This window comes from Leptonychotes weddellii, chromosome X (assembly GCF_054177405.1).
Source record: "Leptonychotes weddellii isolate Sample4059 chromosome X, ASM5417740v2, whole genome shotgun sequence".
In the NCBI taxonomy this organism is placed as follows: domain Eukaryota; kingdom Metazoa; phylum Chordata; class Mammalia; order Carnivora; family Phocidae; genus Leptonychotes; species Leptonychotes weddellii.
The window spans coordinates 67,190,023-67,203,012 of NC_138385.1; the positions used below are offsets into that span (position 1 = coordinate 67,190,023).

Sequence of the window (12,990 nt, forward strand, 5' to 3'; positions counted from 1 at the left end):
AAGAAGAAAATGTTGGGGCGGGGCCCGCGCCAGAGCTGAGGTCATAGAGGGGGAGCCAGTTTGGGCCCACCACCCACCAACGCCAGCTCCTCTTCCGGTCTGTCTTCATAACGCGCATGCGCACCACTGGCCTTTAAACGTGCGCCGCCGGTCCATCCGGAAAGAGGATCCGGCAGTTTAATTACAATTTTGCTCCTCCGCCGCCGAGGTGAACTATTTGCTCTCAGTCTGGGAGGTACTTTTGAGTTCCCGCTTCCAATTAGGGAACCTACACATGAGATTCAGCTCGGTCCCCACGGGATGAAAGTTTCCTAGGGCTTGGCCTCACGCACGGTATACGAGGCTCGGAGGGACACACCGCGGAGGGATTCGGTTTGTTGTGGTGTGGGGAGGGGGGGAGACGCTGACAAACCAAGATGGCGGCGGCGGCGGTGAAGGCCGTGGCGGCTGGGAGGTAACTGTATTGGTGAAGGCTGAGGTAGTTGGGAGGCAGCGGCAGAGTTTGGAAGGAACGGAGCAGGACGAAGAGGCGGTAGCAGTAGCGCCAGCCTGAGCCTCTCAGAGCGCGGCAGCTACACGCCCCCCAAGGCCCTCGGCGGGCGGCGGCCACCCCGCTTAGGGCCTAGTCCCCGAGCAGTGCCTCGGCTTCATACAGCGGCGTCCGCCATGAGTCCTTAAGGGTGGTCCGAGCCCTCCAGTCCTAGGGCCCACCATGGAGCCGGGGTCCGACGACTTCCTGCCGCCGCCGGAGTGCCCGGTGTTCGAGCCTAGCTGGGCTGAGTTCCGAGACCCTCTAGGCTACATCGCGAAAATCCGGCCCATCGCCGAGAAGTCGGGCATTTGCAAGATCCGCCCACCCGCGGTAAGGCCCGGGGTCTGTGGTCGCCGCCCACGATGCCGGGGATGAAGAACTAGGGTAGCTGGCTGAGAATTCTGGGGCGGAGGGGGCATCTCGAGGTGCGGGGAAATGGGGTGGCTGGGACCGCTGTGGATGTGGCGCGGGGTCGGAGAAAGGGTGATGGGGCCCGGGGGGGGTCCTCTCGTGGTGTGAGGCACCCAAGGTACCAGGGGGTCAGAGACCCACCCTCGCTTCCACTCCGCCTTTCAGATTCATTCCTGGTAAGGTTCAAAACAGGGATGCCTGGTGGGCCGGGGAGAGTTCAGAGAGGTACCTGCATATCTCTCAGTTACCCTGGACCACCCAGGTCAAGGCTGCACTGAATAAGGCCATTTTTCCGTTTATTGTCATCGCTTCCCTTAAGGCAGGCAGTGTGGTGTAGTGGAAAGACCACAGCTGTAAATGGAGACAGACCTTAGTTCAAAATTCCACAGTGCAGCTTACCAGCTGTGTGACCTTGGACAAGTAACTTAATCTCTCTCAGCCTGTGAAATGAGTCCCGTGAATGGTTATTTCGAGAATTGGATTAAACTAGGTAGAGTCTGTGTGTAGTAGGCGCTAGATAATTATTGTGACTGCGAAGGTGTTTGATGTGGTCATTGGTTTGCTTCTATGTGGGTTGACTCATATTTACTCACACCCTGCCAGACCAATCCATCTATGATAATGTCCTGGCAGATCAGTCAGGAAATCAGTCTCACAGGGAATGTTGTATCTGACTCCCCTGAGATGGGTTTAGGGAATTGTCCCCTTTTCCTAGTTGAAGGCAATATCCTTCCCTGCACATCACCCCCTAGACTTGACTTCTATGGATAGGCTTGGACCAGTCAGCTTGGCAGTGGGGTATGAGTCCTCCTCAGATTTGTACTATGTTCTGTCCCAGGATGTAGCAGGTCCCAGAGGATAGGGGATTCTTGGACTCCTAAAAACAGAATGGAGCTATGGAAGTCTGTCTCCTGTAGAACACTTGATTCCCAGAGGTCAACGACAAAGGGCATATCTTTGTTCCTAGGCCTGGCTTCAGGCCGCAGGAAGTCCCCCAAGGGCTAGGATAGGCTGCCACCTTGCTGGCATGGAGGAGAAATGATATGTGTTGTTCCGTCTCCACTTGGGATTCCAAAGGCAGGAATTGAGTTTGGAACAGGGTGTTTTTGAGTGGGTGTCTCCTGTCTGAAAAGGGCTGGGAAGCCTCACTGCCACCTGAGGAGGGCACCACAGGCCTCCTTATCCAGCTTGGTGTTTTCTGGTGTTCATCCACAGATGTAGGCTAGTTTCAAATGGATCTTCTGGGAGGTGTTGGGTAAGCTAATTTTTTCCTAGTTGGAGCCTGGCCACAGATCTCTGAGGTATCCTTATTCATAGTGAAGGAGTGGTATTAGGTAGTGAGAAGTCAGGAAGGCTAGCAGAAAGGAGAGGCTAGAGTCCGGGGCAGCCTTAAGGAGGCACTCCCTGTAGTGATCCAGGAGACCTGTGGGAAAGAAGTGTATCTGACATAGGGGGTGCCTGAGGCCTGCATTTCCATGTTTGTGCCTTGGACTTACGGGCAGGCTGGCCTTGTGCAGGTGTTGTTACCCTTCCTTGGGGGACCAGGAAGGGGAAAAGTGACATGTCCCCTGCGCGTGCGTGCGTCTGTGTGTGCGCGTCTGTGTGTGTGTGTGAGAGAGAGAGAGGGAGAGGGAGAGAGGGAGAGAGGCAGACCTGCAGGGGGCCATCTTTTGTTGTGCTTCTCGTCTCTACCTCAATAGTGTGCTTCCCTCCGATCCAGGAGACCTGGTCTCCCTGGTTTTGTTCAGTTTTTTTCCTCCTGTAGGGCCGCTCCTACGCCACCTTTAGGCAGCCAGGCCTTGTAGCTGGAATTTGAAGCACTCGTCCAAGTGGTGCTTGGGCCCAGAGTGGGAACCTGTGTATGGGTGGGTGCTTGGAAATTGGAGGTTTGCCTGAGGAAGGGTGATTAGGGTTTTGAGTTGCTAGACGGTTGACTACTACTAGTCTTGGGGAAGATGGGTGGGAGGAAAAGTGTTGGTACCCTGGTGTAGACCCAGGGGATCTTGGAAGGGCCTTGCTTCCTGCATCAGGTAGCCAACTTTTTTATCACCATCCTGATCATACTGGTGTATTTGGCACACAAGTGTATGAGACCGAAGGCAGGATGAGGGAGCTCGTAGGTCCCAGGGAGAGCCGGGCCGGGAGGTTTGCTGGACCTTCCCCAACTATCTTGCATCTACAGCTCCTGCTCTAGGATTCGATTTTGCTGTTTCCTGTCAGGTTGCTTGATGGTGTACTTATCTAGAACTTGATTCAGCAGGGAAGAAGGGTGCCTGGAGTTTTGGGTTTGAGTACCTTTCTACCTGCACTGAGGGGAGTGCCCTACTGATAGGTGGCAAGAGGGCACGGGGAGCTGGTCTGGGCTTGAGCCATACCATTTTAGTGTTTTCTCTCTCTCCCTCTGTCTCTCTCTCCTTTTTTTTTTTTAATTTTCCCATGCTTCACTGAGCCTCAGGTGTTTGCTGAAAACCTGCTTCAGCTGGGGGCTTGGGGGGAGTATGTGTGCATGCAAGTATGAGTCCTCTGGCCTCTTTTCTAAAAGTGTGTGCGGAAGAGGCCAGCAGCTTTTTCTTCTCTTTTACTACTGCCCGCTTCCATATGTATGCGTGTGTGTGTGTGTGTGTGTGTGTGTGTGAACACTGGTATCCTGGTGTAGTGCAAAGAGCCTTGGACTGGAGGTCAGAAGACATCGGTTCTAGTTTTGGGTCTGCCACTAAATCAGCATGTAATTTTGGAGAAATCGCATTTCTTCTCTGGGCCTCACTTTCCCCATTCATAAAATGAGGGCATTGGTCTAGGTTACTCTAGGTTCTTCTTACCACTCCAGCAGGAGCCGGGGCTCTGGGGAGGAGAGGACTGCATGGGAGGTTTTGGGGGGGAAAGGGCATCAGTGAGGGGCTCTCCGCAGCCACCCTTTGGGTAGGACACAACAAGCTCCAACTTGGCAGGGCAGAGTCACCCCCCCACTTTCATTATCTTTCCCTGACTTACTTCCTCCTCCCCAAATCCTCCCATTCTTTGCCACCACAGTTGGGTATTCCATCACTAAACCCCCCACCCCCCCACCCCGACTCTTCCTGTACTGGGCAGGTGTTTGAGAGAGGACCCACAGGAAGCCTTCCAGACTGGGCAAGTGATGCAGATTCTTGCTTTTCCCCCGCAGTGTTTGTCTCAGGCCCTTTAAACTGAGAGAACAGACTTTAAAGGCCCAAACCTTTAAATCCTGCCAGAATTGGAGCTGAGCTACCCTGCATGTGTGGGGTCAGCTTAAGATATCAAGTTTTAAGGACGACTCCTTTGGATAACATTTTCATTTGAAAACCAGTTTAATTTTCCATATCAGTCTTATGAGGAAGCCAGGGCAAGTGTTCATATTCCCACCTTACAGATGAGAAAAACAGTCTCAGAAAAGTAAAATCCCATAGCTCGTAAGTAGCAGAGCTAGAACATGAACCAAAGTCTTCTGACTCCAGATCCTTTGTGCTTACCAGTACTTCCAGCCTGTGTCCTACAGCACATGCCTGGGGAACAAGGAGTTAATGTGGATGTAGGAAGAGTTTGGGGTCAACTGTTTTGGGCCCCATCTCTCTATTTCTTGAAATCCTGGCACTGTACTGTTGGAAGGGACTTGGGAGAAATTTCCCAGGACATGTGCTTTGGGCATTGAGTGTGGACTTGAGGGGCTGCTAGGGCCCTGTTGTGAGTTCGGGGGTGTGGGTAGTGGGTTGGGTGTTTGTCAGGTTAGAGGGTCTGGGGTGGCCAGAGGTCTGGAAAGGCACAAATGGGATGCTGAGCTGCTTGTGGTGCCCTCTGGTCTTACACTGTGCTGGAATAACCCAACTCCCTTTCCCCTCTGTACCCCAGGACTGGCAGCCACCCTTTGCTGTAGAAGTGGACAACTTCAGGTTTACTCCCCGAATCCAGAGGCTGAATGAACTAGAGGTGAGAAAACTAGCAGCTGGTGGTGGGGTTGGGTGAATGGATACCTGAGCTCTGATCCCACTTCCCTCATTCCTTCTCGGGCTAAGGTACTTTCCCCGACTCGACCTTTATTCTGTCTTCTGTGAAGTTGCATGGAGGTCATGGAGGAAGCTTTAGAGCTCGGAATATAACCAAGAGCAGGAGCATTTAGCATCTCCAGTGTGATAGCTCAAAGACTGGGCATGTCCGTTTCCCTAAAGCTTTGCTACTTCTGAAGCTCTCCTGCCAGCTAACCTACCATACCTGAGTCAACAAAGGGAAATGGGTTGGCTGAGGCCTTTTCTTGGCCAGCTGAATGTGGCCTCATTATCCAATTCATCCACAGCCCTGTGCTTCCTACCTTCCTTCTGTGGGGCTTGGTAAGGTGGGATGCGAGGTAGATGGTCAGGAACAACACAAGAACCGGTCCGTATGGGGGCTAGAATGGTTATAAATTTGAACCGGGGTCAGGCAGGTAGGCTTTTCCCTCTCTTTTGTTCTGCAGGAAGTCCAGGCCCTTTGTATGGATAGGTGAGGTTCTCCACTAAGGGCTTGAGAATGCCCTGGGGTCATGAGAGTGGGTGCTTTGAAGCCAGTTCCAGGGAAGATCCTGGAGTTTCCCACAGAAGATGTGGTTTAGAAGTTTGCTGCCACCTTTCTACCTCACTGTTACATATCCAGGAACCTTACTGGATGACCTGGGGAGGGGACATATTAGGCCCGACTGGAAACCTATGACCTAAAGGCTTACTTGTTTCTAGACCACAGTTCCTCAACCTTGATACTATTGACATTTTGGCCCAGATAATTTTTTGTCGTGGAGGGGCTGTCCTGTGCATTTTAGGATGTGTATCAGCATCCCAGGCTTATTTCCACCTGTGTTAGATGCCAGTAATACCTTCTCCCAGTAATGGCAACGAAAAATGTCTCCAGGCATTGCTAAATGTCTCCTGGGTTGGGGCGGGGGGGGATGCAAAATTGTTCTCCTCACTGAGAACCACTGTTCTCGAGTGAGTCTATGTGCTGTCCTAGTCAGATCAAAAGTCTTCTCATGGAGGGGGGTATAAGTTTCTTAAAGAAATGGATCTGACCAGGTCTGTGGGGGTACAGCTAGTGCAAGATGTCATCTAGCATGGGACAAGAGCAGGTTTTCTAGAGATACTGTGCTGGCTAATGATGGGGAAGAGCAGGGATGAGATTGGAAAGCTAAGGAGTTAAGGTGGAGGGAGTAGAGTTCTTGGCCTCTTCCAGGTTCTCACAGCTAAAGAGCCATAGGTTGTTTCTTTCTACAAATAGACCTTAGTTTTCCCAATCTATGAAAGAGAACTGTTTCTGTTCCTCTAATGGGATCTGAGCAAGGTGGTGAATGGTAATGACTTCTCTAGTTCTCCCTAGAATCAGGCCCTCTGACCCATGCAAGGTGGTTCTAGACTTGGGACCTTGGGGAGCCTTTCTTGGGTCACTGCAATTTCAGGGAAGCATGGTACATGCCTTGTTCCCAGAATCCTCGGACCCGATGTGGACCTGGGTTGGCCAGGTGCTAGTGCTGCTTTGGTACACTATCTCTTAGTTCTTCAGCATGCACTCTCAGCCTTCAGCCACCATGGGACAAGTTTTGTGGTGCATAAAGAAGAACTAAATGTGCTCTTTTGGAGCCTTCAATCTCTGAAACATGCCTAGAGCTTAGATGCAGTTTTGGAGGTTCCAGAGGGACCTTCACTGTCTTTCTTGTAAGTCCACCTTTCTGGAATAAGTGGACTGGGCAGTTATTTTATTTCCCTTTTATAATCAGAAGATGGAGGTCCAGAGAGTAGAACCAATTTGTTCAAGGCTCTACAGCAAATCAGTAGCAGGGAATAGCTAAAACTTAAGTTATTTGATATTCGGATCTCTTGGTACCTGCTCTGTGACTTAAGGAAGCAGAGGCTCTCTGTAAAAGAGACGATGATACTCACACAGCCCTGTCAGGGAGATTGAGAGGGTGTGCATGTAAAACTGTGGCTCTTGTGACTCGACCTTCTCTGTGTTGGGACCTTGGGCTTATCCTATTGCCTAGAAGGTGGCAGAGATGAGAGAGAGGTGGGCTAAGCACTGCCTAGAGTTTGGGACCCATTTCACTGGGAAAAGCCCTGGATGGTGGGCTGCTCTGTACCCTTTCTCCCCTCGTAAGATTAGGCCAGAAGACAGGGTTCAGGTGGAGGGGGAGGCCGGCCTCTTTGAGCCATTTCTTTTCCAGGCCCAGACAAGAGTGAAGCTGAACTACTTGGACCAGATTGCCAAATTCTGGGAAATCCAGGGCTCCTCCTTAAAGATTCCCAATGTAGAACGGCGGATCTTAGACCTCTACAGCCTCAGTAAAGTAAGAAAGGCTTTTCTCAAACCCCTCCCCACCCCTTAATATCCTTCATACTCTGGGGGCTCCCTTGGTTTGGGATATTAGATTTCTATGCTGCAGTGAAAGGGGCACAGCCTCGTAACACATGAGCTGTCATCGGAACTTCTTGGCATCTCTCACTGCAGTTTGAACCTGAGTGGTGGTGGTAGGAGGAGGGGATAGCCCCCAGTGAGGTGAGGGGCTGGAGTTGTCCTCATCACCCTTTCTGCAGGCCAACTCCCTTATGTACATACACACAGCACATCCACATCCCTTCCTGCTTGTCCCTGCAGATCGTGGTGGAGGAAGGTGGCTATGAAGCCATCTGCAAAGACCGTCGGTGGGCCCGGGTGGCCCAGCGCCTCAACTACCCACCAGGCAAAAACATTGGCTCCCTGCTACGCTCCCACTATGAACGCATCGTTTATCCCTATGAGATGTACCAGTCTGGAGCCAACCTGGTGGTAAGGATGCCAGGCTGGGGTGGAAGAAGCCTTTCCCCGCCACCAGATGCAGATTTCTCATACTTGCTCTTAATGGAACTGGTTCAGTGGGCTGGAGACCTGGGAGCTAGACTCTGCCCTTTTCTAGTGGTGCCTATTCTTTTCCCATGCTGCCCAGGGTCAGAGGTCCTGGAGTTGCCCACAGGGCCAACCTACTATCCACTGTGTGACAAGATGGTAACTGATAAAGGAATTCCAAGGAGGGAGAGACATTTGGGGCTTGAGAGGTCTGGGAAGAGATGGCATCTGATTGAGTTAGAGAGATGCTTGTGGAGAGGCGGTTTGAAGGTGGAATGACACAAGCAAAGGCAAGAGAAGAATTCTCAAAGTGTGTGCTGGTGTCATTGGTAATGACCAGTTGAGCAGGGCCTATTGTTGTGGGTCAGGTGGGTGCAGCCACAGTTTTGTTTGCCACTGGGTAAGGATAGAGGGAAGGCATCGTTGGGGGCTGCAGCCCCATACCCTGACCCTTACTCCTCACTTGTCCCCAGCAGTGCAACACACGCCCATTTGATAATGAGGAAAAGGACAAGGAATACAAACCCCACAGTATCCCCCTTCGACAGTCTGTGCAGCCTTCCAAGTTCAATAGCTATGGCCGGCGGGCCAAGAGGCTGCAGCCTGATGTGAGTACTTCTGAGAGCTTCGGGGGTGGGAGTCCACAAAGTTCTGACCAGAGTTCTGTTCCCTGTTGCACTCTCCCTTCACTCTGTTCTCTGAGATCTGAGCAGTAGTGTGCCCCCCTCTGGCTACACTCTTGCTCTTTCCTTTACTCTCAGCTGAGCTTCTGAGCTGGGTCTTGATCTGCTCCTACAATAGCTTTTCTGTGTCTGCCCTTTTTTGCCTGTCTTGTTCTTTCCGGACTCACTCTGCTCCTAGGGCTAGACCTCTTCTTTTCCCTTATACCTATATCCTAGCTTCAGGCAGAAGCTTATGTGCCAGGCATTGTTCTAGGCACTGGGGATACAACAGAGAACAAGACAGACATTGTCCCTGGGCTCACCAAAGCATGTCATTTAGTAGACCGTATTAGTCACTGCCGTTTATTGGTAGTGCCACACACTGTTAGATTTCTTTCTATATGTTATCCCCAAACCCTTTTGTAAACCTGCTTGTAAGGTAGGAGTTAATATTCTTATTTTACAGTTGGGAAAACTGAAATTCCACCTTAATTTCTTTCCAAGAGAGGGATAATGGGGGAGCTCACTTAACCCTAGTCTCCAAAAAGCAGCTCTGAATTCTTGCCCAGGCCTGCCTGTGCCTCCTGGCATGAGCTCAAGTGATATATAGTCCAAGCTATTGTTCTTTTAGGATGGGGCAGTTTGCCTCACATAGCAGACTTGATTCATTTCCTTTTTCCCTCCCAGCCGGAACCCACGGAGGAAGACATTGAAAAGAATCCGGAGCTGAAGAAGCTACAGATCTATGGGGCAGGCCCCAAGATGATGGGCCTGGGCCTCATGGCCAAGGATAAGACCCTGCGGAAGAAAGGTAAGGCCTGACAGGCTGGGGCAGTGTGAAGGATGGCCTCACCTGGGGAGAGGAGGCGGGGCCCTGACTGTTCTAGACCTGTACTTTAGAGCCCCTCTTCCCTCTCCCAGATAAGGAAGGGCCTGAGTGTCCCCCCACCGTAGTGGTGAAGGAGGAGTCAGGCGGGGATGTGAAGGTGGAGTCAACCTCACCTAAGACCTTCCTGGAGAGCAAGGAGGAGCTGAGTCACAGCCCAGAGCCCTGCACCAAGATGACCATGAGACTGCGGAGGAACCACAGCAATGCCCAGTTTGTAAGGACCCAGCCCTGACTTCTTAATGCTCTGCTTTTCATCCCTTCAGCGAGCATTTCCCCAGCATGGCTCTGGACCAGGTTGCATTAAGCAGAAAAGTGGGCCTGATGGGCCCTGCCCTCAGGTAGCTCACTTAATTGGGGAAACAAGGCCAACTCACATGGAACAAAGGACAAGAAAGGGTGAACAAGTGCTGTCAACAGGAAGTGCTGGAAGGGTCCAGAGAAGGAGGCTCCCTCCATTGCTTCAGGATAAAGGCTAAGCTCCTCATTACCATGCATGATCCAGCCCCTGCTGACCTCTAGCCTCATTCCCCAGCACTGCCCACCTCACTCCTCTGCTATAGCCACACTGAACTACTTGTAGGTATGTTCGTTTTTTCCCCTGAGACGCACCATGCTCTTTCTTTCCCCCGTCCCTTTGCACCTGCTATCTCTCCCACCTGGAAGAGTTTTCCCCTGGGCTCTGCCCCATTGCCAAACTTCAGTTTGCCTTCAGCTTTCAGTCAGTTTCAGATGTCATTGTTGGGTGTCACCTTTTCAATGAAGTTCTTCCTCAAGGCTCTCCCTCCTCATCTCCAGCCGATTTGAGTGCTCCCTTCTCTAGGGTCCCCTAGTCCCCTCTGTGAACTGGTATCGGCGGTTTCCACATTACCTTTTAATTTTTATGAATATGTGTCTCTGGAGTACTGTGTGCCTGTCGAAGGCAGCTGCCATGTCTTACCCATTGCTGTACTTCAGAGTCCGGCATAGTGTTGAACACCTACGTGCTCGGTGTTTATTGAATTAAAAATGGGAGATTTCACGACAAAGACTCTGCTCTCACAGCTCTACCAGTTTATTTGGGGAGATGGTACGTGCATGCAGTTAAACTCCAGAACTAGCACGACTAGCCTGTGACAGGGCCGTGAATGAACGATCTAGCCAACAAGCACGGTGGGTTTCTAATGGAGAGCTCTGTGGACTAGGGTGCTGTCTGGAGGACAGTTTGAAGGCTAGACGAGCTTCGATTGATGAACTGTTGCCTCCTTTTCCTGGCAGATCGAGTCCTATGTATGCCGGATGTGTTCCCGAGGGGATGAGGATGACAAGCTTCTGCTGTGTGATGGCTGTGATGACAACTACCACATCTTCTGCCTGCTGCCGCCTCTGCCTGAGATTCCCAAGGGTGTCTGGCGGTGCCCAAAGTGTGTCATGGCGGTAAGGCCTTCCCAGCCCCAGTTCATGTCTGCCGCAGAGGGCATTCTTGCCTTCCTTCATCAGGCCTTACTGACGGCAGCTTCCCAGCTCAGCCACGGTTTAATGTTTTGGGTCCCTGGGGTGGGGCTAGGCTGGGCCAAGTTCGGGGAGAAAGAAGAGGAGATGTAGCCTTTGCGTATGTCCTCTGGGAGCCCCCAGACCACCTGGGGAGGTGAGGGTCCTGATTGGACAGATTGTATGCCGACGTATAGTCAGATGCTAGATTATGCGTTAGAAACTGAGGCGTAGAAGTTCAGAGGAGAGGGAAATGACTAAGGGTAGTAATCAGGGAAGGTGTCAGGAATGAGATTTGGAGGACAGGAATATGAAGAAAAAAACTGTTCTTTTGATTTCCAAGTTTTTTATTCTTTGTTTTTTTTAGAAAGCTTGGAAAATAGACAAATTACCTATCATCTCACCACCTAGAGACAACCATTGTTAATAGTCTGGTATATTTTCTTCTCATCTTTTTGTTGTTGCATATATATAGCTATCTTTAACAAGTTTGGGCTCTTACATATTTTCATTTGCTATTTTATAATCATTTTTGTACATCATTACATTTATTCATGGGTAGTGATTTGTGTTTGTTTTTTTTTGTTGTTGGGGGGCCATCATATGGGTATAATACTTAGTTTGTTTTCCTTTTGTTTTGATAATTTGATTAAGTTTGCAGTGATACAGGCTTTAACTAGAAGAGGTGGGCAGGGCTAGTAAACTTGGGGATGGAGGCATGCCAGGACAAGGGTATTTGGCGGGAGGTACTTAGGAGGGCAAGAGGGGCAGTCAGGAGAGCATCTGAAGCAGCAGTGAGGGCTGAGAGGCCCGGTAAGTTGGCCAGGTCCGTTTCATGAGCTTGCTTCCTTCCTTCATCCAAATTCTGGGCGCTCATCTATATTTAACTCTGGGTTTCTGGAGAGCAGATGTTGATGGTCTCTCGTCTTATGTCAGGGACTCATCTGTGGTCCTAGAGACCAGCTGTGCGTGCACGCACGCGCACACGCACACACACACACACAGCTGAGGAAAGAGACCAGGGCAGTGCATAATGGCCTTGGAAGTGGTGGAGATTTCCTTCAGGGAGGAGTTTGGACACCAATAGTATGATAGACAGTGAAGGCTGTCAGCCCTACTTGGCTCTCTTTAAGTGGTTGTGGGCCAGTGGACCAGATTGACATTGATTTTTTTCAGACATGAGTGAGTCTGTCTAACTCTGGGGTACATATAGCTCTCTTCTAAAATCGTGAACCTAGGTACAAAGCAAGGTAGTCTCACGTCCTATCTTCTGAGACCGTCTAAAGAACAGGAATGTTGTAGGGTTTGATGATGTAGAAGCTGGTGCCTTTGACTTCCATCCTCTGAGCTACTAGAATATTCAGTGCCATTTTCCCAGGCTTGTAGTTCCAGTCTGGGCATAAGAAAGCTTCCTTAGGCATTCTGTTTTAACTCCCTATTTTAGCTCAAGAGGAAAAAGCGGTAGCAGAAGAGCATAGGATAGTGTATTTAAGTCAGAGGTGGTGGTTTCAGTAGTAAAGTCCTAAAGGAAGAAGAGCAAAAGCGTGGCAGCAGTGCATGTGGGGATGAAAAGACTAAGCTGAAGCGCTGGGAGAAAAAGGTGGAGCTGTAAAGTGAGGCCTGCCTCCGGGGCCTTGAGTGCAGACCTAGGGCTGCTCTTCCTCCCTGCTCCTCCCCCATATTCCAGCTTCGCTTTTGAGGATACTCCACCTCTGTGCCCTTTGTCTTGGTGACATGTTCTCCTTTGGGTTTCAGGAGTGTAAGCGCCCCCCTGAAGCCTTTGGCTTTGAGCAGGCTACCCGGGAGTACACTCTGCAGAGCTTTGGCGAGATGGCTGACTCCTTTAAAGCCGATTACTTCAACATGCCCGTGCACGTAGGTGATGGAGGGCTGGGGTAGCATCAGGGCTAGCGTCATAGGTGTTGGTGCCTGATGGGCTTAGCTCTTTTGAGTCACTGGGGCCAGGATGTGATGGGCCACGGTCATCTGCTACCCCTGTTCCCCAGATGGTGCCTACAGAACTCGTGGAGAAGGAGTTCTGGCGGCTGGTGAACAGCATTGAGGAAGATGTGACTGTTGAGTATGGGGCTGACATCCATTCCAAAGAATTTGGCAGCGGTTTCCCTGTCAGTGACAGTAAGCGGCACCTAACCCCCGAGGAGGAGGTGAGTGGA

At 51.0% G+C, this 12,990-nt stretch overlaps 1 protein-coding gene across 7 annotated transcripts in view; it reads left to right on the forward strand.

The window, feature by feature from the left end:
* The first annotated feature begins 212 nt into the window (after positions 1-212).
* The window catches only part of KDM5C (lysine demethylase 5C), a 32,308-nt gene continuing 19,530 nt past the window's right edge, over positions 213-12,990 (forward strand). For 2 of the 7 annotated variants that reach the window (XM_081808827.1, XM_081808823.1), the window contains exons 1-10: positions 215-862; positions 4,808-4,885; positions 7,140-7,262; positions 7,571-7,741; positions 8,272-8,406; positions 9,148-9,271; positions 9,382-9,563; positions 10,604-10,762; positions 12,572-12,691; positions 12,823-12,981. In XM_081808827.1, coding sequence (XP_081664953.1) covers positions 713-862; positions 4,808-4,885; positions 7,140-7,262; positions 7,571-7,741; positions 8,272-8,406; positions 9,148-9,271; positions 9,382-9,563; positions 10,604-10,762; positions 12,572-12,691; positions 12,823-12,981 — 1,401 coding nt within the window. In that variant the 5' untranslated portion in view covers positions 215-712. Of the gene's footprint in view, positions 863-4,807; positions 4,886-7,139; positions 7,263-7,570; positions 7,742-8,271; positions 8,407-9,147; positions 9,272-9,381; positions 9,564-10,603; positions 10,763-12,571; positions 12,692-12,822; positions 12,982-12,990 lie in introns of all 7 variants that reach the window. The other 5 variants (XM_081808828.1, XM_081808825.1, XM_081808824.1 and 2 more) reach the window with 4 other exon arrangements.